This window comes from Battus philenor, unplaced genomic scaffold (genome assembly GCF_028537555.1).
Source record: "Battus philenor isolate CCGP_79_NKW_IND1 unplaced genomic scaffold, ilBatPhil1.0.hap1 SCAF_10, whole genome shotgun sequence".
NCBI classification, from domain to species: domain Eukaryota; kingdom Metazoa; phylum Arthropoda; class Insecta; order Lepidoptera; family Papilionidae; genus Battus; species Battus philenor.
This window is the reverse complement of record NW_027181662.1, coordinates 14991686-15016704: the sequence shown is the minus strand read 5'-3', so window position 1 is coordinate 15016704 and position 25019 is coordinate 14991686. Positions and strand designations below refer to the sequence as shown.

Genomic DNA, 25019 nt, shown 5'->3' with positions numbered 1-25019 from the left:
CGGACGATCAGAAGTGAAGGCAGTTGGAATGACGTGGAGCGAAGTAAAGCGCGAGGCTCAAGACCGCTCGGGATGGCGACGTACTGTGGACGCCCTCTGCCCTATCTTGAAGACATAGGAATAAATAATGACTAAACATTATAACTAATTAATCTTCAGTTATTATACGACTTTTCTCACCTGTCTATTATTAAATTTAATTTTTATTTCCTTCCTAACAACCTTATTTAATATATAGCAGGAAATAGAGTCGGATCATTTGAGCCGCTGTGGTAGAAATATGTACTTGTGTGTTGGTTTGATTAGTGTTAAGTAAAACCAATAATTTTTTCCTGTCAGCGTTTTATAAAATCTGTTCGATGTGTAAAAATATTGTCAGTAAAGGAGTTTTTAACTTGAATAGAAGTAACAAGTTTATAACTATAGAAGAAAATTTCGCAAAACAGGCGAAGTACATTATTGAGAAGTCGACAAGAGCACATCATTTAAACTTAAACACTTTATAGAAAAGTTTATTTATAAGGCAAGTTAAAATTTTCCTCTTTTGTATCGGCAAGATATCAAACTTTGTAGCAGTTTATTAAAGATCTTTCTACTTATAAAAATTACGACTTTTTGAAACATTTTTCGTCAGTTCTTTTAGATTGTTTTTATACACCAATACCTCTCTTTGCGACGTTTGTTTAATAGGTTTTTTCAAAGTTGCGTCGCTGCTTAATTAGTACTAATTTTCACTTAGTGTCATAAAATTTTCGAGGTTGCATTATTTTGGTTTCAAGTCGTGAATTTAAAAAAAAATCTAAAGGATGGCAACACTTTTGTTTCTTATTGCGCCATGCCATCAAAACTCAGGGAATCCCTTTTTAACTAAAAATTAACGCAATTTCAATACAGTTTTATTTTCACTTTGTTTTGCCCATATTGGAAGAGTTCAGTTTCAATTACGTAGTGTGTTATAATGTAGTGTGTTGTGATTTTTTTAAAAGAGAATAATAAATTTTTACGTGTTGTATCTGGTTACAAAAAAATTAAATATTATTCCAATTTATTTATTGGCAGAGGTATATTATTTTTGTATTTTGAATGTTTACTTTGTTCAATTTTCTTTTTAAAAAGTAGTATTTTCGTGACCCTGGAATCTATCTTCGATCTTTACATGGTTTGCTATAAAAAATCTTAATTCAATTTGCGGCGTTTCAATTTGCGTCGTGTTTTTTGGAACGTAACCACGACGCAAAGTGAGTATTGGTGTACTGCTTATTTATCTACAACACATTTGGTTCTTCTGGCATTCTTCCTTTTGACTTATACAACACATTAAATGATTCAAAATACCTAATAGATGTGGTGTAAGCCCTAGATGTATGAGGGCATATATTCGCTCAAGGAGATGCAACAGGCAATTACAATGCGACAGTCCTATTGCTTCTAGTAGTACAAAATCTCCAGGAAAAGATAGTAAAAAAATAGTAAATTTTAATATGTAGTAATCTATATTTAAAATAACTCTTCTTTGCTTAAATATCCTTCCGTTCTTTATTATTTCTGATTTGATTTTTAAATAGTACTACAAATTAATTGACATATATGATCAAGTTTTTAAAGCATTTGCACCTATAACCTTCAATCATTTATACAACTTTTTTATAATTGTATAATCCTTCTTCCTTCTATTTTTCGTTACCTGGCAAAAAGCCACCGCCGAACAGCAGTATGTAAAATGGAAAATGGAATCAGGCGTTACCTTGCGGAAGTCCATCCTAAGTATTTTTTATTTATCAGCGAGCTAGCGGTATCTAAGTAAGAAAAGGACCAATATTTAGCCTCTTCCGCATATGCAGTGGTAGTGGCATAACTCCTGAAGATGCCCCGTGGAGAAGTGAAACACGTGTTGAGTAATTTGGCGGTGGTAGTTGTGTAATTCGCATTGTTAGCCGCATGCGCATTTATCAGCGGGCTGGCGGGCGGTGCACTTTGTTGTACGACTACCACTGCATGTGCGGAAGTGGCTAAATATTGGTCCTTTTCTTAAGCAGTATGTTAGTTTTATCGTGACCTAGTTTACAGGCTCTGTAGGTAGTCAAATTACAGGGACAGTGAGACGAATGATTGTATGTAAATATTGTATTATGGAACATCGTATAGCACCGCACTAGATGTGGATCGATCATTTACTATATGAATGGCATACTAGGAATTTTTTATTTATTACTGGCTGTACCCCGCGACTGCGTTCGCGTGGAATTTAACAAAGTAAAAAAAAACATAAAAAAAGGTATTTTTTCATATGTGTATAGTAATGTATGTAATTATATGCACGTTTATGTGCAGATATATATACTGCCTAGTTAATTCTACAGATGTACAATCATCTGGTATGAATATTATTAAAGTTAGCTAAAGGACATGATAACTTAGAAAGTTTATTAGAGATAATATTGGACGAAAGTGATATTTAAAGTTTTGGATCTCTTACGATACTTCCAGATACACAGTAAGAATCCACACAGTCCAAATCCACCATGGGAGCCTGATGATGGATCTCGTTGGATCAAAAAACATGAAGTGTGCAATGTATTTGTTAAAAAATATGTGTTCAAAAATGGAAGCGTAACGATTTATGGCAATAAAAGATATCAGATTTAATAACAATTTGTTTATTTATAAAAAAATGGTTGAACTTAAACTAGTTTTTGTACATTGTCTTTATTATGATTAAATTAAAATTAATACTCATCACTATCATCTAAGGAGCGACAGCTTTTGAAGTGCTGTAGACTTTACATAGAGAGACTAATAGCTGGTAACATACAGACGAACCAACCTATGTAGCTATTGGAGTAATACTTCAGGCTTATGAATATTTGACCTTATACAAAAAACAATTGTTTTCTTTTCATTTAACTAGAAATCTAGTGATTTTAATACCATAAGGTTATGCGATATGACACTCAATAAATCTTAGTTGCAGGCTGCCCAGGGCAGTCCAAACGCTGACTGCGGTATTCTAAGCACTAAAATAGAAGATATTTAATACACGTAACCACCGCTGGAGTCGTAGCTTTGGTTGATTGTAGCTGGAACGCCTGAGCCATGACCACCAGACCCACCAAATCCGCCAGACGAGTAGCCACCAGATCCGCCGGACGAGTAACCACCTGATCCGCCAGAGGAGTAACCACCTGATCCGCTAGAAGCGTAGCTCCCGGATCCACCTGACGAGTAACCACCAGATCCGCCGGAGGAGTAGCCGCCGGATCCGCCAGAAGAATAGCCCCCAGATCCACTAGAAGCGTAGCCGCCGGATCCGCCTGATGAATAACCACCGGATCCGCTAGAAGCGTATCCACCGGATCCGCCGGAGGAGTAACCTCCTGATCCACCAGAGGAGTAACCACCAGAGCCTGCGGAAGCGTATCCACCTGAGCTGCCTGAATAATCTCCTGAACCGCTAGAAGAGAAGCCACTGGATCCGCCAGAAGAGTAACCGCCTGATCCACCGGATGAGTATCCTCCAGCACCGCTGTACGAATAACCACCGGAGCCTTGTCCGCCAGAACCGTGACCGCCTGAGGAATATCCACCAGAACCGCCAGACCCGCCGGAACTTGGGGCACCGTAGCTGCTAGATGGAGCACCATAAGAGCTAGAAGGTGCACCGTAGCTCGAAGAAGGTGCCGAAACGGAAGGAGCACCATAGCTGGAAGATGGGCCGCTGCTTCCGAATCCGCTACCGCCGAAACCGCTGCCTCCAAAACCACTACCGCCGCTGCTTCCTTGACTCGAAGGTGCGCCGTAGGAGCTGGATGGCGTTCCGTATGAACTTGATGGCTTAGGTGCGCCGTAAGTAGTCGAAGGTCCTGTTGGCACACCATAGCTAGTCGCTGGTGGTCTGACAGGGGCACCATAAGAGCTAGATGGTCCAGATCCTCCATGAGAACCAGATGAAGGGGCTCCATAACTTGAAGAAGGTACTCCATATGAGCTTGAGGGTCCAGACCCACCATGAGAGCCTGATGATGGGGCGCCGTAGCTAGAAGAAGGAGCTCCATATGAGCTTGAGGGTCCAGATCCACCATGAGAGCCGGATGATGGTGCGCCGTAACTTGAAGAAGGAACTCCGTATGAGCTAGATGGTCCAGATCCACCGTGAGAACCAGATGACGGGGCACCATAACTTGAAGAAGGAGCACCGTAAGAGGTAGATGGTCCTGATCCGCCGTGAGAGCCCGATGACGGGGCACCATAGCTTGACGATGGAATGCCGTATGAGCTTGAGGGTCCAGATCCACCGTGAGATCCTGATGATGGAGCACCGTAGCTTGACGATGGGGCACCGTATGAGCTAGAAGGCCCGGATCCACCATGGGAACCTGATGATGGAGCGCCGTAGCTCGATGAGGGAACGCCGTATGAGCTTGAGGGTCCAGATCTACCGTGAGATCCCGATGATGGAGCACCGTAGCTTGATGATGGGGCACCGTATGAGCTAGAAGGCCCGGATCCACCATGGGAACCTGATGATGGAGCGCCGTAGCTCGATGAGGGAACTCCGTATGAGCTTGATGGGCCAGAACCTCCGTGAGAGCCTGATGATGGTGCACCGTAGCTGGATGAGGGAGCTCCGTATGAACTAGATGGTGCAAATCCACCTTGAGAACCAGAGGACGGGGCTCCGTAGCTTGATGATGGGGCACCGTAACTAGAAGACGGTCTAGGTGCACCATAGTTACTTGATGGCCTTGGCGCTCCATACGAAGATGATGGCTTCCCGCCGCCTCTCGGTGGTAAGTAAGAAGAGCTCAGAGGCGCTGTAATTAAAATTATATTTGATTTATTTTAGGATTTATTGCCACTTTTAGTTCTAAATTTGTATTTTAATTTAGAAAGCCATATTTATAACAACACTAAAAGTCTGACAAATATCGTAAGTCAAATAATTTAATTTTGAAATGATTTAGAAGAAAATTTTTGTAAATATTTCAAAAAGAGAAGTTTTTGTAGTGATAGTCGGGACTTACCATCACGCTTATGATTTTTCCGAGGTGGACTGGTAGCGACTACGGCTGCAAGCAGGCATGCTATTAACTGAAAAGAAATAAAATTATCTTAAAGTGTTTTTAGAGCAAATTCATTTTCAAAATTCGAAGTACTACATATTAAAATTAATAATATTAGGTAACTTCTTAGTCTATCGCATACTAAGCAACACTTATTTAAAAATATATCTTGTTAGAGTAGATTTAGTAAAGGTTGGTAAAACAAATAGATATTGGACAACTTGAGAAGATATCAATTCACAATGTAACTTAATATTGTTTGCGGTATTAAGTTATCAGCTGACCATACCACGGATCAATGCGTTCGCTACTGGTGAACAGGTGAACCTTGAACGATTTTAGAACAAGAGGCTAAGGTCTAGATTGCAATAAGAATGATAGTCCGAATCATTGCTAGGAAAAGCGGTGATAGCTTTGAAACACTTTTCATCACTAGTAATGATCAAGTCATTAATATGTTCGATACCACAATAATCTAAACAATAAACACCATCAAAGACTGTAACAGATTTTGCAATATAAACTTTCCAAAGTCACTTTTCCAAGTCATCTTCAGTAATGAGCGATACATCGCAAGGAGAAGGATATAAACCTATATTGTAAATAAGATTCCTCAGATTCATTTATGTTCTCAGCAAATGTTCTATCGATATTATCTATAACTATCTACGGTACACAAAACACATTGTAACGGATCTAAGTATCGTCTAAGCATGCATGTATAGTTCGCTATATGTTCCCACGTTGTACCTAGAATAAGGTTTACGTAAGAAAATAGGATCAACTGCAGCAAAGTAGGCGGTAAATTTAATGTCTCTAGTGTAGATACTGTGATCGACATTTAATATGCTTTTAACATTTGGAATAAATATGAGTTTTTAATTTTTTTAATTTATTTGTAATAGGTATTTACATTGAAAATCTTCGATTAATGATTTTGATGTAAAAAATGATCCCTTTAAAAATCCAAAAAACTTCAGATTAAATAAATGTTTAAGAATATCTTCTGGTCAAATTTCTAGAATTACTTGTCTAAATGCTTTTTCAGTCGTGATAGTTGATTCCAAAGTTTAATTTTTTGATCTATGATCTTTAATTTTTTTACAATACCATAGACTATTATAGGTTATGTACCTATAATAGTCTATGGTATTGTTACAATTCGTAGCAATTTTTAGCAAATTTGTCTGTATAACTTTTCAGAGATGCGAAGGTTGGGTCAGACATATAATTTTTGATTTATGATATTTAATTTTTTTACAATACCATAGACTATACTATAGGTACATATGTTACAATTTTTAGCAAATTTGTCTGTATAACTTTTAAGAGATGCGATGGTTGGGTCAAACATAATTTTTCGTCTATGTACTTTAAACTTTTTAAAATACAACTAACTATTATATAGATGGGACTATTGTATAGGTACATATGGTCAGGGTTATGATGGATGGGCCCGATTTACAGTAGATTGATGGATGAAGTTATAAATTTTGAAATGTTTAGTTGCACAATGATCTTTTTCAAGTTTAATAACTTGCTCTGCCTCTTGCCTTGACATCGGGGGAGCATGAACTCGATGAAAGTTGTGTTTCTCGAGCAAATCACGTAGAAACTTAACTGTTGAGTAGTTAAACTGCTAATTGGGGACGATTTGGCTCAGTAGGCAAGCCACGTAAAGCGTTCGCTGGGGAAGCGCCGTCTCACCTCGCGCCGAGGACGAGCGGCGCGTGGACCGAATTCAAATCCTATAGCTTTCGAGTCTCTAAACACGATCTTTATCTGCCTAAAGATGTACCGCCTCTTTGACCGCCTTGCCAAATGCTAATGACGGCGGACAAGATCTTTCACTTATCTCACAGCTTTCTACTTTACTATTCTATTGTAGAAGTATCATTTAATTATAATTTGATTCCTTGAACTGTTTCAATTATTACGTCTGTTTTCTGTGTGTACGAGTTTTATTCTAATCTTTTTCTAGTGTTCGTCTATGGGTGACCTGGAATATACTTGTAGTTCTTTCTTGATGCTTACTTTTATCATAAGCTAGCTTCTAAATCCTCACACATAAACTTCAGATCATAATTGTTATTGACACAATTAAGGAATATTTAAATCAGGTATGCTTCCATCTGCTTACGAAATATAATACACCTTGTAATGTACATAATGTAATCTTCTAGGCTTAAAAAAAATGTTTTGTCGAGTTTTTTGTCGCATCTTCTTGACGCATATCTACATTCCTAGCGTGGTGGTAAAATAAATACTCTTACACATACATGTATATATGATTGACATTTCATAAGATCCTGTAAGATCTATCTCACTTGAAAGAAGGAATTTCGAATTGATGGAATTTCCTATTTTCAATATTTTACCGGTTTTTAATCTTGCATTTATTTCTTATATTTTTCTTCTATCCTATGTTAGAGATGATGATGTTTCTATTGATAATATGAAGCGATCAACAGGAACTCGAGTTTTATAACTCCAGATCATTTGTAACTATTTTTAATTGTCTTGTTAAATGTTGATGGTTAGGTAGAATATTTTCATTTCAATTCAATCAATACAGTAATACTGTATGTACATGTGTCTGCGTGTACAGTTCTGGATTTGAATGCAGTAAATAGTTAATATGCATAGAATTCGTGAATCAAAACCTGTGGACAGATGCTATCTCTGTGCCTCTGATATTGGACTTCTGATAACGTGACCTGCGCTGCTTTGTTTTCTGGATATATTGGAGTATATAGTGTTGGTTCTATTTCGTTACTGCAACCTTTATATGCTCCATGTACAGGATGATTTATTATAGGTGTAAAATAATGAAAGGTGTGAATGTATAGTTCATTTGCTGTTAGTAACTTCAGATATAATAAATAAAGTTATGTTTTTCGAAATTTGGATGGCATCTAAATGTGCTAGAAGACATATCGTATTTCAATAATGAATACTTTACACAAAGAAATTGAAAATAGGTATAAAAGGTTTAATTAAACCTTCTTGGTGAAAAATGAGCAAAAATTCACCTTTTTAATATAAACAAACGTCACTTCCGATTTTAAAAAAATAGGACACACATTTCTTCTGTCTTTATGGAATTAAAAAGTTACGAAATAGACGTAGATTATAAATGTGAACACACGTAATGCATCTCAAGCGATTCGAAAATAAGGAAAGGTTATTCATAATTAAATAAAGTCTCATTACGTGTTCCGGTAATGTTCGGTTATGGAATAGCTTTTAACAAATCATTCGTAACCGATTGTTACTTTAGACACAATTCAGGTGATTGGTCGATGACTTGCAGAATCTATATATAAAAATGAATGTTTTTCTGTATGTCCTTTATAGGTCTTAAACTATGCGTTTTATTATGGGCTAGACTTGAGCAAAGTTATTGTGCATGAGCTCACGAAGGTTTCTAAGTTGGTATAAATTATTTTACATAGATGGCGCCACTGTCATTACAATTAATTTTTTATATTGTGTTGACAGCTCAAGCCGATTTAAATTGAAACCAAAAAAGCGAACGAATGATGACGTTTCGTGTTGTGGATGACATATGAATTTACGTAAATTATGTCATTCATGTCGGGTTTACATATTTAAAAAAAAATTAAATACACAAAGATTTTTTGTGACGAATTCCATGCGGACTAAATCGCGGGTGACATTTAATTGTTTGTGATAGGAGTCCTAATTATGATATAGTGTTAAACCATAGATAAAAACCATAAACACAAAGATGCTCAGATGTACTAAAATATATGAATACGTTACTGTGAAATGCAATTGTCTTTAATATGTTACTGTATCAATGTTTTAATTAAAACGAATTTTTAATCCATGTAAAAATATACTGTTTATATATATCTTATTATTTATGTTGACAGAAATTTAATTAATAGAAATGGATTTCAAAGAATGGTACTAGAGCAATCTACAATAGTTTTCTCAAAGACTTGCGAACAAAAGTTTTTTTATGCTTTGTTAGTAATTAAAACAATGCCAAAGAGAAATCGATTGGAAGCGATTATTCGTAGGTTTGTATCATAATATTAACACTAAGTTTACTGAATGCGGAAAATGCTCGAAAATGAATCGATTTTAAATTCACCTTTTTAAAAAAATATCTATTTTCTTTTTTAAAGTATATTATTTATGCATTACATAGAGAACAGTGGTAGTCCTGCGGTAGGGGATTAAAACTTGCGATCGTAGGTCGTGGCTTCAATTCCCGAAGAGATATATATATATATATATATATATGTATATATATAATTCACAATTTGTGCATAAATATATAGCATTGCAAATGCTCATAAAGAAGTTTCTAGATGATGGGTAGCAGCGTCCTCTGCGTACCATAATACCACACATTGTGGCGATTATGACATATCCCACCATAGGTAGGTTTTGGCGACTTGGTTATAACAACCCACATATTATATAAGGTTGCGTACCATAATACCACACTGCGATTGCCAATCCACCATAGATACCTTTGAGGGAGGCATATGAGACGAATGCATATTAAACATGATACTGCTGAGATTTGACCATTTGACCATATCAAACCATTGCTTTGTGATACATAAAAAAAAATTATTATTTTTCATATTATTGTAGAATATAAATCGAGACGTATAAATTGTTAATATTAAAGTTTGTTTAATCTGTGTCACATATCGCGAATATTGTGAGAAGTATCTGTTAAGTTCTGGTAACCTATTGTCTGTGAGGCTATATGGTGTTTCGCAAACGAGATATTTATATTTCTTAAGATTCGCGTAATCAACGTTGGAGATGAGAGCCGCGTCGGGGTGTCGCAAAGCGAACAATGCATTTGTCGGCCGCCATTAGGATATGTAAATTTATTTAAATATGGCGTCCGAATACGCGCCATGTTTACGCGGGAAAGCTTTGCATTATTAAGAAAATATTTTTGAAATGAAATATAGACTTATCAACTTAGTATTGACATAATAATCATAAAAAATGATAAGAGTAAAATTTTAAATATTTTTAATTTAATTACACGCGTGACACGGATTTAAAGATTGAATTAAATGTTGCCATTATAAGTTAGGTTAGTAATATATTAAAATTATGATCAGGAAGAAACTATTCTTGCCTTCTATAATTCTATGCGTTTGATTTACCTAAAAAACTTTAGTGTAGCATAAAGAACATATATAGCATAGAGCATATATATATTTCTTGCATCATAAATCATACCACAGATGACGATCATAAATAAAAGTCGTCCAGGAAATTTGTTATTAAACGAATTGTCAAAAATGAATTCTATACCGTGAAGATAAAGTTTAAATTGGATACAGTTTTAGTTGTACAAGTATATCAATAGGTGATAAATAAGATCTATTTAATGTCGCAAGCCATAGAGGTTTCGATCAGTGCGAAAATATCAGATAATCGGATGTTTGCAATGTTGTTCCGATGTATAAAAGTCGACTCCATACTTAACTTGCGCATTTGTAACGGAATCATTAGATAAATGTTACAATTGAAGATTAAATCAAGCGATTCAAAGGTTTTATCTACTTATATCCCGATATTCTCACGAATTCTTTGCCAGGAAGTCTACTCCGTATACTCATCACACGGAACACGCCTCTGCCGCCATGACACTTTCGAATACAGAACGGAATATGTTTTTCATTCGTTTCCTCCGTTCGTTGCATAATAATGTCATTACTAAGGTCGTTTAGTCCGCTTACGTCTAAAAACTTGAAAGACGCAATGATCATCTCGAAGTCATTTATCTTAAACATGCAGCATTCTACTACGATCTTTTAAAAATCTATTTTTTAGGTCACAAAAAAATTTATCATTAGAAATGACCTACGTTCTTAAACGTCATTCACTTCCTAAATAATACATATGACATAAACTCGGTGAAGATGTATTTTGTAGAAAGTGTTGCTATTATAAAAAAATGTCTAACAAAAGCATGACATGTGCACACTTAAAAACAGGTCGACCATCAACGGATTTCATCTAGATGACACACGATAAAATAATACATCCATAGCTGTTTTACTACCGTTAGCGATAAAGTACTGCATAACACAGAAGTCAATGTAAATAGCGAATGTAGAAACGGTCGTTATGTTTTCACTTTCGTAATACAAGCTTGTTGACGGCACGTGATATTATGTCACTAATTGCCATCATTTAAATAAATAATAACAGCCGACTATTATTATTAAAAAAAAACTATAGAAATTTTCTGTTAAGGATCTAATATTGACATATTTTAATCGTTTGCATAAATTAAGTAATAAATTATTCTTTTTATATCTGTAACCTGCTTTTGAATTTCGAAGCCCGCCATTTTGTGACGCGAATCAAATAAACGTCATAAAATTCTAATTTTAAATATTAGCTTTAGATTTTTGTTATCATGATTTTTTAATTGTCTGACTGTCCTTTTATTGTTAATATTTTTGTAACAATATTGAACAATTTTGTTAAAATAGAAATAAAAAGAAGAAAATAAATGCTAACAATATTTGCCACACGGTAGCCTCGAAGGTGAAATAAATGGATACGTTTTCAGCGAAGTCATTCCATTAAGGTGAACCGAGTAGAAAACATTTGTGTAGTTATAAAAAAAAACATTTCATAGGATTCCTTTTTAAAAATTCTAAAATTTTTTTGACTCGGCCGGACTACGTTTGAAATTATTTTGATGTTAATATATATACAAAAATATTTATGTGTGTAAAAATAACCGAGTAAGGACTCAAAACACTAAGCCAAATATTCTCCATAAAATTAGCAACCTCTAAATCTAATTATTCAATAAACGAATATTTAAATGTTAAGATTCCATGGCAGTGATTTTGCCGACAATTTTAATTTCATTTAGGCTATATATATAAATCTGTGTTATTAAACTTTATTAAAAGATATGTTGCGAAGTTACTTCCTGTTTCTTCTCTACAACTATAACACCTTATGAAGCAAATTAAAGTCTCCAATAAAATGAAATAACAAAAAGTTGAGGATTAGTAAGTGTTAAAAGTTTCAATGTTGAATAAATTAATAATATCTTTATCCTTTGTTGGCAGATGTGCACTGTTTTACACACATCTATATAATATCATTGAAGAATCATGTATTAAATTCAAAAAGTATCTTTAACAAACTTTGTAAAAATTATTGATTTAATTATTTTTAAGTAAGATAATAAAACTTGGGAATGAATTGCCATACTGCCTCATAAATACGTGTTAAAATTGATATTATAAAAATCTCGTCTAAGTGTTGTGGGTTATTTTCAAATCAGAACGTATTGGTACTTTTTACAGCTAAAGTTTTTTTTGGCCCTCGCTATTAGGGGCCTGTCGTATCCCTATCTTATTTATGGGACAGGGACTTTTATTTTCTTTTAATATGACAATGACAAACTCATATAATACTTTTACTTCCGCGCTCTTCTTTCATTCATGTTATGTTCTTTCTACCTTTCCCTGTATATTCCATCGTTTTATTCCTCACTTCGTTCCTTAATTTTACATTTCTTTATCTTATATTATATTTAAGTTTAAGAATGATCGCTGGTTGAGGGCAGTTCAAGATATAGTCTTGATCTTTGTTGAAAGCTTTATAGTGGAGCTCTATCGGCCGACATAAATAAATGTATGAATGAAGTGACAGACAAAAAATATGTTTTATATATCAAATATTCAATTATTCAGTGAAAGATTATAGTTTAGCAAACAGAAACTGTGTTACAGACTAAATATATGACTCCTTGAATATTACTGCAATGGGAAATCTATTGTATTGTTAAATCATATCATATAATCGTGTACAAGAAAAATTATGCTAAATTCTTACGAGCTACTTATTTCTTTCTATCTTGAATCTAGTTCAGTATCACACGGGTAAGTTTCAATTGACGTTTTTATAGACTTTTCGTCCTATAGACAGCGTTGATTAGTGTGTCTGTGGTTCGCAAGCGTGTTTTATTATCTGTGGCCTCATAGCGCATAATTCCCGCGTAAATATATATTTTGTATACGGTTTCAATTCGTTTGAAATTCTATTTAGATTTAGATGACATTAATCACGTGAATTGATTATTTGAGAAATTTTGCTGCTTTTTATTTATAAAAAAAATTTATAAATTTTCTTTTTATGACAAGCAAGTTTTAATGCGATCAATTATTAAGGGAAGTGACATTTTAGTGACGTATTATTAATGACTATTTATTGATTTATTTTGACATGAACTGTCACGGAAAAATATGAGATTCATTATAATGACAGTCGTGCCATCTGTCGATAATTGGTGTCATACCAACTTAGAAACTTTCGTTGACTGATGTACAATAACTCTGTTGAAGATTATCACATGATCAAATGCATAGTTTACGATTCTATAAAAGACATACGGACAGACATTCATTTTATATATAGATCAATGCAACCAATGGAAGCTTATTTGATAAATATTTTTTTTTATTTTATGGCAAGTTCACAGATGCACAAGGAGCCATCGAAATATTCATGTTCAGGATTTCTCTACGTGATCCAATCAGCAACAAGGAAATGTATAGACGAACATAAATTGCTGACATATCTCAGCGAATTGGCTGAAGTAGCAGCAGGCAGGTCAAATAGCACAGAGCTGGCCGTGGGATCTTAAGGCTTAGTATCGGCCACGGATGGACAACTGCAGCGTGGGATGTCCACCATGTAGACAGATGACATTGTAAAAGTCATTGGAAGACACTATATATAATCTGTCCAGTTCTATTACAAATCTATGGGGAATGTGTATGTCCGTCTATCAGTGGACGTCTTATCATTGACATGATGAGAAAAATTAAATATATTAGGAAATAATGCAAGTCGATCTGTGGTTCTTCGCTTAAAACAGTGTCTCTCAACCTTTTTTTACCAAGCCCTATTTTAAAATTCTTATGAAGAACTTGTGAACGAACCCTTTTTCGAATTGTTCTTTTTAACAATCAAATTGCACTCTGGGCGAGAGCCCAACTTTGGGAAACAATGGCCTAAATTTAATTAAATAAGGATTTTGGAATAAAATATGACGTATGACGATACGATATGTTTTGGCAATCACAGTAAAAATATAGAACTAAAAATACTAATTCCACTAAATTTTGTCCAGAAACGACATGCAAGTGAGATCCGTTATAGGTGTAAAATTTTAAAAAGGTTGGACGTATATCTCATTTGTTAAAATTCGTGCAAAAAGTTTTAATATCTATTCAGAATCACTCTGTATAGAGAACAAATTGAAATATGTCATAATAAATTTTTTTTGAGTACGGTCTGCAGAGAAATATAGTCAACAATAATTAATTTTTATATGCAGTAATTATAATTTTGAAAACTGTTTTTATTACTATGTTATCATTAAGCTATTTATTATTTATGAAATCGTTGATTTTTAAATAAGGTTTTACATATAACACCTTACTGTTTGAGCACATTTACACTTGTAAACAATTACCCTGTAAGTACTTACAAAAATAATAGATAAGTCTCTTTATTGTCTGTGTAATTCGGGTGATTTAAATTGTTCGCAAATATATGCAGTGTCAGTTTAACGGGTCTGTGCGCGTTAGGTTACGTCATTGGCGGAAACTAAACGAAGACCTTGACATTCTTAGAACTTTCTAAACGCGCATCTCCGCGCCGGAAGGCGGTGTTTTATTTTTTTTTCTGACACGACTTAGATAATGTGACATTTGGTACGTTTATTTTTTTTTTTATTATTTAAATTGTAACAATGGCTGTATGCACTTTTATGCTAATAAAAAAAAAATTGTTACTTTTTTTTTCACCTGACTTACATTGCGTAATGCCTTTAAAGAAGGTGCATATGATGGTAGCCCACGCCCACGTTGTAATTACATAGATAAATAGAAGATATATTATCCAAGACAAGAAATAAATTGTACTGTGATTTTAAACGAAACCTTCGAATGAAAAGCAAGAAAGGTGATGTATAGAAGAAGTCAGAGGAATGTGCGGTGTTGTAAAGAAGAATAGAATACATGACAAAGACCGTGATGGAAAATAAACAACGTCGAAAAAATTATCGATTTTCAAAAACCCTTTACAAAAATAAAAGCGGTCTTATTGGACATCACCAGGGGGAGGTCTAAGTCCATCAGTGGATGACACATCACAAACAACCAATTATATAACAAACATTAGTTTTTTTTTTTTTTAAATTTACCTTCTTACCGGTTTTAAGGTGTATTAGAAATAAAAATAGTCAGTGACCTCAAATTCAAGCACATTACATGCGTAAACCACAAGTGTTTGATCAAGCCTGACCTTTGTCCATCACAGTTACGTGTGATCACTTTCTACGCTCACGAGTTACTGTATTTGGTAACCATCACGATTCGGTACATTAATATACAATAGTATATCAAATAAACATAAAGAAGATATATATAAATTTATGGACTGTCTCTTAAATGTTGGGATAATGGACACCTTCTCTTGTTATACAGATATGATTAAATCATGCAATAAATTTTATCAACGAAGCTGCTGATTCAATTATCAGCAAGCGCCACCTTTTATCTTCATAATAAAACATCGAAATACCTCAAAAATCACTAAAAAAAAGTCGAAAAGTAACTGAAAAAATTTACTAGCAGTATATTGTAAGTTTTTGAGGATTTAATCCATTTAAGGTTGTACTATGTTCAAGTAAGGGATGTTTTTCGGATAATTAAAATTCTTTAAAGCAAACTAAATAGACCATTTCGTACAGGTATAGAAAATATATGGGCCTAGGTCCAATAGTGGACAGTGGCTTGCATTTATAATGTTATTGATTTTATTATATTGTATTGTCATCTAAAGTAAATGTGTTTACCAAATTTCAGATCAATCTGACAACGGGAAGGTGCTTAAATTTCAATTTCTAATTTTGATCCAAATAAATTCCATACGGGTCGAACTAAATAAAACCGTTTAAAAAGAAGGTGAATTTGTTAATAAGATATAAATTCTTTATTCATTCGTCCAAATCAATGTCATCCCCTTCAAAGTAATCCCAGTCCGATAAAACGAACTTTTGCTAACTTTTTTTTTGTCTTCGAAATAGTCGAAATAGTCTTTATCCGGTAAAGCCTTAAGACCTTTTTCGATCTGTTTTTATCTCCTTAATCGTGTCAGAAGCCGCACGGATTCAAACCAGGCGAATACGGTGGTTTTAGAACGATGAGTCAAGTTTTTGGCAAAAAAAGGTCGCAAAGAACCAATGCAGTATGACATCGACCAATCGAAAGTTGATGCCTTTGAAATAGTTTGGGTTGAGCCAAATGATATTCCAATATTTTGACAGACCTTTGGCAAATGTTATAGACAGTCCTACCAAAAAGAAAAAAAATTACCAGCCTATTGCAGCCTAAGGGGAATTTTAAATGACAATTTATTTTGCAGGTTATCTGTCAAGATGTGCAAAATACTACACATTTTACATAAAGAAAGTCAATAAATATATCTAAAAAGTGGGTCAAGATACACTGTTCTAGCATCAAAGATAGAATTAATAATGCGGCATTTAAAATCACATGCACGATATAAAATTGTCCAAGGACAAATGCATGTTGAATATAAATGAAACTAAATTGCATTGTAGAGGTCGCTAGCGGGTCAATTCCGGAATATACGAAATTTGTAAACATAGCCTGGTTTTCGGTAAAAGAAACCTTAACACGCTCCGTGCCACGGAAATTTTTGAAAATTTTTCATTCAGGCCACGTGGGGCGTAAAAATGAAAAAGAGTCGTTTAAGATATACGCTTTACACTTATGCTGCAATGCTATAATTAGCGAGAAAAAGTTATGAATTTTAATACGCATTACGTACACGCACACGTAATGTGAAGTCATCTATATTCGACCCCACAATTAATTTTTTAAGAACCTTTGTTTTTCAATGAGAACTGTAAATAGCCTGAACGGAAAGTGCAGCGGGGGTCGTATACGCCCTACATGGCATGGAATGTATCAAAACCGATTTAATTAATATATACATTGAACAGACGCTTTGAAAATATTAATAAATACATTTTTTTCATATATCAAATCAAACAATGACAGTTAATCTATCATATACCATAGGTAATACAGTTTTACAATAAAACCGCAGAGTTATATATGCACAGATAAAAAAAAAAATATTCCAAGAGACTTGTTCCATTTTTAAATTACTTTTAATATATCAAATATTGGATAATTTAATATATACATATAAAAATAACATGGTTAAACTGGTAGTTTTATATATAAAATGTTATATATTTATTTGCGTATATTATTAACATATAGTGTGGTATGAAAATATTAATACGTGATAATATAAAATTCAGTATGAATATGACATTGTAAAAAAATTTATGTAAAAAGATCTACGGAAGGTGTACCATAAAATAAACCATATATATATATATATATATATATATATATATATATATATATATATATATATATATATATATATATATACATATAAGTATATATACACATGCCTTTATATATATAAGTATATAAATATGTATCAAAAATATAACGACTAAAAGAAAAGAAGAAAATTCATGCTATTTTTTTTTATTTAGTCTTATATAATATATAAGTCCATACTATTATCATTACGATTTGCAGTTGGATTTAATGTGAAAGTAATCCATAATTAATCCACAAAGTTTGAATTATAAGATTTTATCCCAGCAATCGTAATTTACGTATGATCGGAAGTCTCACTGATAAAATGTGATACGAGTACATATTATGACAGTAGTTTTTTTTTAAATAGAATTAAAAAGTAGGGATAAAGACGAATTGAAAAAAAAAACTAAAAAAGATTCTTTCTGGGATTGAAGCTATTTACCTTTCACATTAGACAAACATAGATTTACCAACAGATTATATAACAATTAACTTAAACAAAAATGTTAATTAATGACGTATGATAGACAAAGGTTTGGCGGGAAGATGCAATTATACATTATGATTATGGTTATGATAATGTAACTATTAAATAATAAATTAAGATGAGAAACGTTTGATGTAAGAATTAAATGGATGCTTCGCGTTCCATTCTGATTGTTTTAATTTTCGTTTCATTTTAAATTTGCATTTGTTTTGCATTACTCTGTCGATCGCAGTGAAATTTCGCGTATTTTACATACATTTCCTCGTACAATACAAAATATTTTTCTGTTGAAATAAATCAACAAAAATATACTACATTTTGTTGTTTTGTTAATAACAAGTAAATTTAAATTTATTTCAGACATTAAAATATATTTATATCATGATAGATATTTAATTTTTAATCTGTGAATCTTTTTTTCTTAAAATAAAACGGTGTAGAATTATTATAAATTGAATTTGGAATATGATTTGGAGTTTTATTTTAAATTTCAGGGTTAGGAATATGTTTAGTTTGTTTTATAAATACTTTTTATTCTTTTATCATCTTATTTATGTAACTTTTGTAAAGAGATTTTTATAGTATCTATCTGTCTATTTTTACGTTATATTTTTTATTTAATTACAATATTTTTATAATTATCCCTGGTGAAGCATAACTAAGTAAATATAGATTATAAATATAAATGATATATAAATAAATCTGTATTATTTTTAAATAATGTAAAATGCGGTAATGATAATACAAGTCACGTACACGATCGCATAAAGTGCAAATAAACGCAATTTCTACAGAATAACATTCGTTTAATGCAAATAGTGAGTTTGCGGAATTTATAATAATACGTGATTTAATTATTAAATTAAGATGTATATTATTAATGTAAATTTATAAGTTATAAATATATCTTTGTTTATAATTAAAGATTTAATGTTTTCAGTGTTTTATTTAGGCTATCTATAAAATCGGAATCGCATTAAGTAATATAAAATTACTTTGACCAATTTTAAAGTTTTTTTTTTTAAAGTCGATTCAAAGAAATTTCAATTGTTTTTAAATCAAAGTTAATTTATTTCATAAATAATAATGAAGTAACTCACCAAAGTCTTCGTGAATGCCATCTTGGAATGATAGCGGCCAGAGGTCTGCAACAATTTCGATATATTATTAATTTATATCACCTCATAAAAATTGTTATAATAAAACCTTTTTTAATAATTGCAAATTAGCGCGCCGAATTGATATAAATATAACAATGCATGTCGTTACGAACGTGCGTGTGGTCCGTATAGAATAACTCACCGTGAAACGGAACGGATTCCTTGTGCACAGATAATCACAGATTAAATTTCGCGCGGGAAACTGTGTTTGTCGAATGCGCGACTGCGCTCTGGTACCTGTCATGGGCCGCATCTCTCCTATATATGTCTGCCCCCCCAGCGCTCATCTCGATACATCTCACAACGTATTTTTTTTTCATGTATCGTTCACTTGTTATTCTATTAAAGCAGGCTAATTTACAAAGCGCGTAATGGACCATTATTTTTAGTGTAAACGATTTCGGCAAAGATCGATGTAATCTATCGGAAATACGGAATAGTTCCAGTGAAGGGTGATGCGGAATCTCTTCATGACATAATGAAACATTTAAAGAATTCCGTATCGACTTTTGTTTAAAAGTCTTAAGGAAAGTAATAGATTTTAATGAAATTATATAATCTGTACTTACAGATGACTTTTTTTATATAATTTAGATAAAGAGTGTGTAACATATTCTTTTTATTCTCATTGACAGTTAAATTTTAAATTACATTCTTTTTTTAAATATAACATGAATGACATGAATTTAAGTGGACAGTATTAATACCAAGTCCTTTTGTAATTAAATACTTTTCTCCATATTTATATAATATAATATAGACCTTAACATATCTTGCAAGGCCCTTTGTTATAATACAAACATATATGCAACAAACACATCAACTAACTATTTTTGTTGTATTAAGGAGATTGACTTTGATCCTTTTTCGACCACCGTTTCTTCGAAAAGGATGTGTTAAATCCTTTAAATTTTTAAAATGTCAATAATAATTTTTATGCTTATCATTCGTCTTAAAAACTGTGAAAAATAAATTATGTATGCGGCTCCTTCTTGCGACTTTTAAGATAAGTTAATACTTGTAGTTGTCTGTTAGTTCAACAATATTGCTATATGGGATGATAGGTTATATATGTAAAAGCTATAAAAGTGTGAATGTACAACTAATTTGCCTGCAGATTTAAAATTATTACTCCTATTTACAATCACCATGTATAAAGTCATCACTCTGAAAAACAATACGTAAATTATTTTTTTCAGGTAATTATTTATCTGTACCTTCTTTTTCAAATCTAGTAATCCGAATTTTGATAACGCTTCTTTTTTTTCTACTGTATTATCAAAATGTTATTTATTTTTGTATAGAGTGAATTATTAATTAATTGACCACAGCTATATATAGCTGAGCTTTACATAGCTGAGCTATAAATAGCTCTGCTATATAGAGCTATATATTCACCCCTTTCAAACTTTTACACCAATTACTAATCAAGCTGTATATAACTAACTTTTATGTAAAAAAATAAATAAACGAAATGGTCAAATATATAAATTACTCCTAGTTACAGCTGTTTTGATTTATCTTCAGGAATCTTTGAATTGGATCATAATACCCATAGCTGCTTTTTAGCAGTACTAGCATACAGTTAGAAATTGTCACAGCTGGTTCCTTTCGTTTGACTAGAGGTCTAAGTTATCATATTGTTGGAACTTATTGCTTAATTAACCCACTTAGGCATTCTACATTAAGTTAGGTTAAACATTGACATCGTTTATGCAGTAAATAACAATATTTTTTATATTATAAGATCAAAGACCTGTAGAAAGAAAAAGAGCGTGAAGTTCAGAACCAAGTGTACGCTGTAATGTGTATAGAAAACCTTGTTCAGCTCCTTGGTAGATGCTGGTTACAGAAAGTTCAAAATTCAAAATTCAAAATTCATAATTCAAAATTTAAAATTCAAAGTACATAATTCAAAATTTATAATTCAAATTATTTTTATCTACGTAAGCGCTAATGCACTTTTGAAATATCGATAGTTTTTTGAATCGTCGATAGATTTGAAACTGCTTTCAAGTGGTCTTATTGGAAATCTTTGAGAAAGGCCTTTGCCCAACAGTGAACGTCTTATAGCTGAAATTATGATGATGTATGATGTGTAAAGGTTTCTTGTTAAAGTGAAGACCAAGTGAAGCTTCTTTGTGCCCTTATTTTAAGTCTAAGGGTATTATAAGTTGTTATATTTGATTTTCGTTTCTATTTGCGGTTACAATAATTGATTCATAGTAGAAAATAATACAAATAAAGTAATGCAATGTGTTTCTTTTATCAATAAACTTGAGCCATGATCTGTTTGGAAAATTTTGATTAAAATAAATAAACAATATTTATATACATAGAACTTTGTTTTGTAATATATACTTAGGGATTTGGAACACCAGTTGTATTCCAAATTTAAAAGTTTTTGAATACAGAACGTTTATTAGAATTGTTTCTATCAAAATATGCTCTTCCCGTGTTCTTCTGTTTGCGTACAATGAATATGATATTAAAAAATGTGAAAATCGCTCGCACATATCCTAATGTATTTAAATGAATTATAATAAAAACAAAATTATATGCCTATAAAGTTAATTTTATGAATTCTAACTGGCCGAAGAGTTGTTAAATACATTAGAAAGTTATTCGGACAGTTTCGTGACGCAGTATAAATTAATAAAATATAAATTGTTTATTTTAAATCACATGACTGTTTGATTTTGCAAAATCAAACAGTCATGTGATTTAAGCCTGTTTGTAAAGGCGTCTAAAACAATGCTATGTTTATAACAGTGTAAAAGAGAATCATTGTGTCAAAATTAGCGTGGCAATATGGCTTGCACATTTGTCTAGCAAGTTATTCAGACGTGGCTTGAAGAATTGCTCGTCTGAAATGGCGTGTGACATTTCGCTCGTGCAACTCTCGAGAGGCGAACACGAGCTGATAGACGCAACGTGGGTGGGCCCTCCACTGGATTGAAGACGTAGACGTTTCCGCGAAAAATCGCTGGACACGGGAAGCGCAAGACTTGTTCAGCTCGTAGGTATATGCCGGATACAGAAAGTTCAAAATTCATAATTCAAAATCCAAAATTCAAAGTACGAAATTCAAAAGTCATAATTCAAAATAAAAAATTTAAAATTCATAATATCGTTATTTATGTAAGCACTAATGCACTTTTGAACTGTCGATAGTTTTTTGAATCGTCGATAGATTTGAAACTGTTTTCAAGTGGTCTTATTGGAAATCTTGGGAGGAAGCCTATGTCTTACAGTGAGTGTCTCCTGGCTGATATGAATGAAAGAATAAAAATATTTTCTCTATATTCTTACATGTTTTATTTTTAAACTTATAAACTTAACCATGTTATTTTAATTTTAGTTATGAGAAGAAATACAAGTAATATTCAAGATTAATGAAAAAAAACTAAGTACAGGATGTTGAATAACTCTTCCGCTTAATAGTTTTATAAAAACTATGTTTCGTTATGGAGACGATTTGTAATTAAAAATATATTTTTTTTGAATATGATAGTGATATTTTGATTAGGTAAGAAAAGGACCAATATTTAATCTCCCTGTGACTCGTATTTGGCACTAACCAGTGTAACATAACTCCTGAAGATGCCCTGTGGAGGGGTGAAACACGGTGGCGGTTGTGTGATTCGCATTGTTTGCCGCATACGAATTTATCAGCTGGCTGGCGGTCGGTGCACTTTATTGCACGACTACCACTGCATGTGCGGAAGTGGCTAAATATTGGTCCTTTTCTTACTTACGATGGACTTCCGCGAGGTAACGCCTGATTCCATTAAATATTTAGATTAGGATTCTAGTAGTTAAGCTCATTTTACTATATCTTATAAAACTATATATAGTTTTTAAAATTTGAAATCTTTGAAAGCAATAACAGATATGTGATAATGTAATGTTATAGTGATTAAAAATGAATTTTATTTGAATCTATCGTAATAATCTTTTTTAAAATTTATATCATTTCTACTTTTTAGTTTTCTTTTCAGCCGATAGAGGTCCACTTCAAGACATAGGCCTTTCTCAAGGACTGCCACGCGTCTTGTGCTGTTCGCAACCCGCGACTTCTCCCTTAACCATGTTCACAGTCTATCTAACCTGCGCTGTGCTACGTCTACCGGTTTGTGATCGCCGCACGAGAACCTTCCGGCTTCAACGGCTACCGGTTGCACAAGAGATGTGCTACTCCCACTGCCACTTTAGACGGACGACTCTTCGAGCTGAGTCGGTGATCTTGGTTCTTTTGTGGATTTTCTTATTTCTGTTCTTCAGGCTCCCACCTACCCACGCCGCGTCTATTATTACCCGTGGATATATCACTGTGTCTAATTTTTTTAGAATTCGGCACTGCTGCCAATAATATTCTATGTAATTAATGATTAAAATTAACTTGAATTTATATGTAAACTACGAAATTAAATATTTCCGCCACCAATTTGTTAAATACGTGTAGCGATATAAATAAAATATTTAGGAAAATGCCTAAATTGAATTATCACAATTCAGGCGCCTGAAATACAAAGTGGTTCCCAAACTTTGGCATTTATAGAGTTTTAATATGTTTTATCTCGGGAGACCAACTTTTGAAATTGGGCCCGGAAACAATTTCAAATTTACATTTTCAATTAGCTTGTTTAGAGTCAGTGAGGATAAGATCTTTATAAGCAGCGAATTAGCGCACGTTCAATATTCATATATATATATATATACACGACAAATTCAAAATACCAGTAGGTCAGAGAGCGATGAAATGGTTTCTACTAAACATATAAAGTCAACAATGGAAAAGAAATAAATAAAACAACAATAATTATAGACGCTTTAGGATATTCTCAAAAACAAAAATAGAATTGGGCGGATCATATTGCACGGATGGATAAAGAAAAATGGACACCAAAGGTAAGTATCCGGCAAAGACCATAAAATAAAAAATTAAGAGATAGACCGAAGGAAAATTGGATTGATGAAATAAAAAGAAAAGCTGGTGAAAATTAGAACACCAATGCAAAAGTCGGACAGGTATGGAGCAAAATGGCGAAGCCTTTACCCGCAGAGGGGTTTATAATTTGTGAATTTATGATTTGTAAAGAATAATTATATGTATATATATACGAGTATCAAGAAAAAAAGGAATTATAAATATATATATATATATATATATTTATAATTATAATTCCTTTTTTTCTTGATCAACGAACGACTGAACGACTTTACCGATTTCATTTGTTTTAATTTTTTTTATACTTTGTTCGAATCATATTATACAGTGTGGAATTCTCTTACGAAAAAAAATCCAAATTTGCACAAACATCAGCAACGAAATTTCAAACTTTTAGCCATTTAGTTATTTATGAACTTTGCATATTTGACAAAGAGTATAAAAAGTTTGACAGTTTACACGTTGCAAATTGATTTTGTTGTTTAAAATGTATATTAGTACATTCAGTGTATATTTATTACAAAATTATAATTACGTAAAGGTTAGTGGGCAGTTCGGAAAACTCCCCCCCCCCCCCGAAAAAAAGAGAAGATATCCCACGATAGAAGTAAATAGGAGGCCCCCAAAAGGAGGTGATATAAAAAAGCCACTAACGGCCATTTGTTTTATGCTGTGTTCTGCCTATTGCCACTACAACTTAACAATCTCATAGATATATCTCAATCTCTAATGGAATCAGGCGTTACCTCGCGGAAGTCCATCCTAAGTAAGAAAAGGACCAATATTTAGCCACTTCCGCACATGCAGTGGTGGTCGTGCAATGAAATGCACCGCCCGCCAGCCCGCTGATAAATGCGTATGCGGCAAACAATGCAAATC

The 25019-nt window shown here is 32.9% G+C and overlaps 1 protein-coding gene across 1 annotated transcript; it reads right to left on the bottom strand.

Moving 5' to 3' along the window:
* Nucleotides 1-2680: 2680 nt before the first annotated feature.
* On the bottom strand, nucleotides 2681-19394 carry Muc91C (Mucin 91C). The gene is made up of 4 exons (XM_068766883.1): nucleotides 19332-19394; nucleotides 19130-19174; nucleotides 5022-5088; nucleotides 2681-4811 (listed from the first exon to the last, which is right to left on the bottom strand). The coding sequence occupies exons 2-4, from the start codon at nucleotides 19148-19150 to the stop codon at nucleotides 3031-3033; spliced, it is 1869 nt and encodes a 622-aa protein (XP_068622984.1). The 5' UTR covers nucleotides 19151-19174; nucleotides 19332-19394; the 3' UTR covers nucleotides 2681-3030.
* Between the last annotated feature and the right edge of the window lie 5625 nt (nucleotides 19395-25019).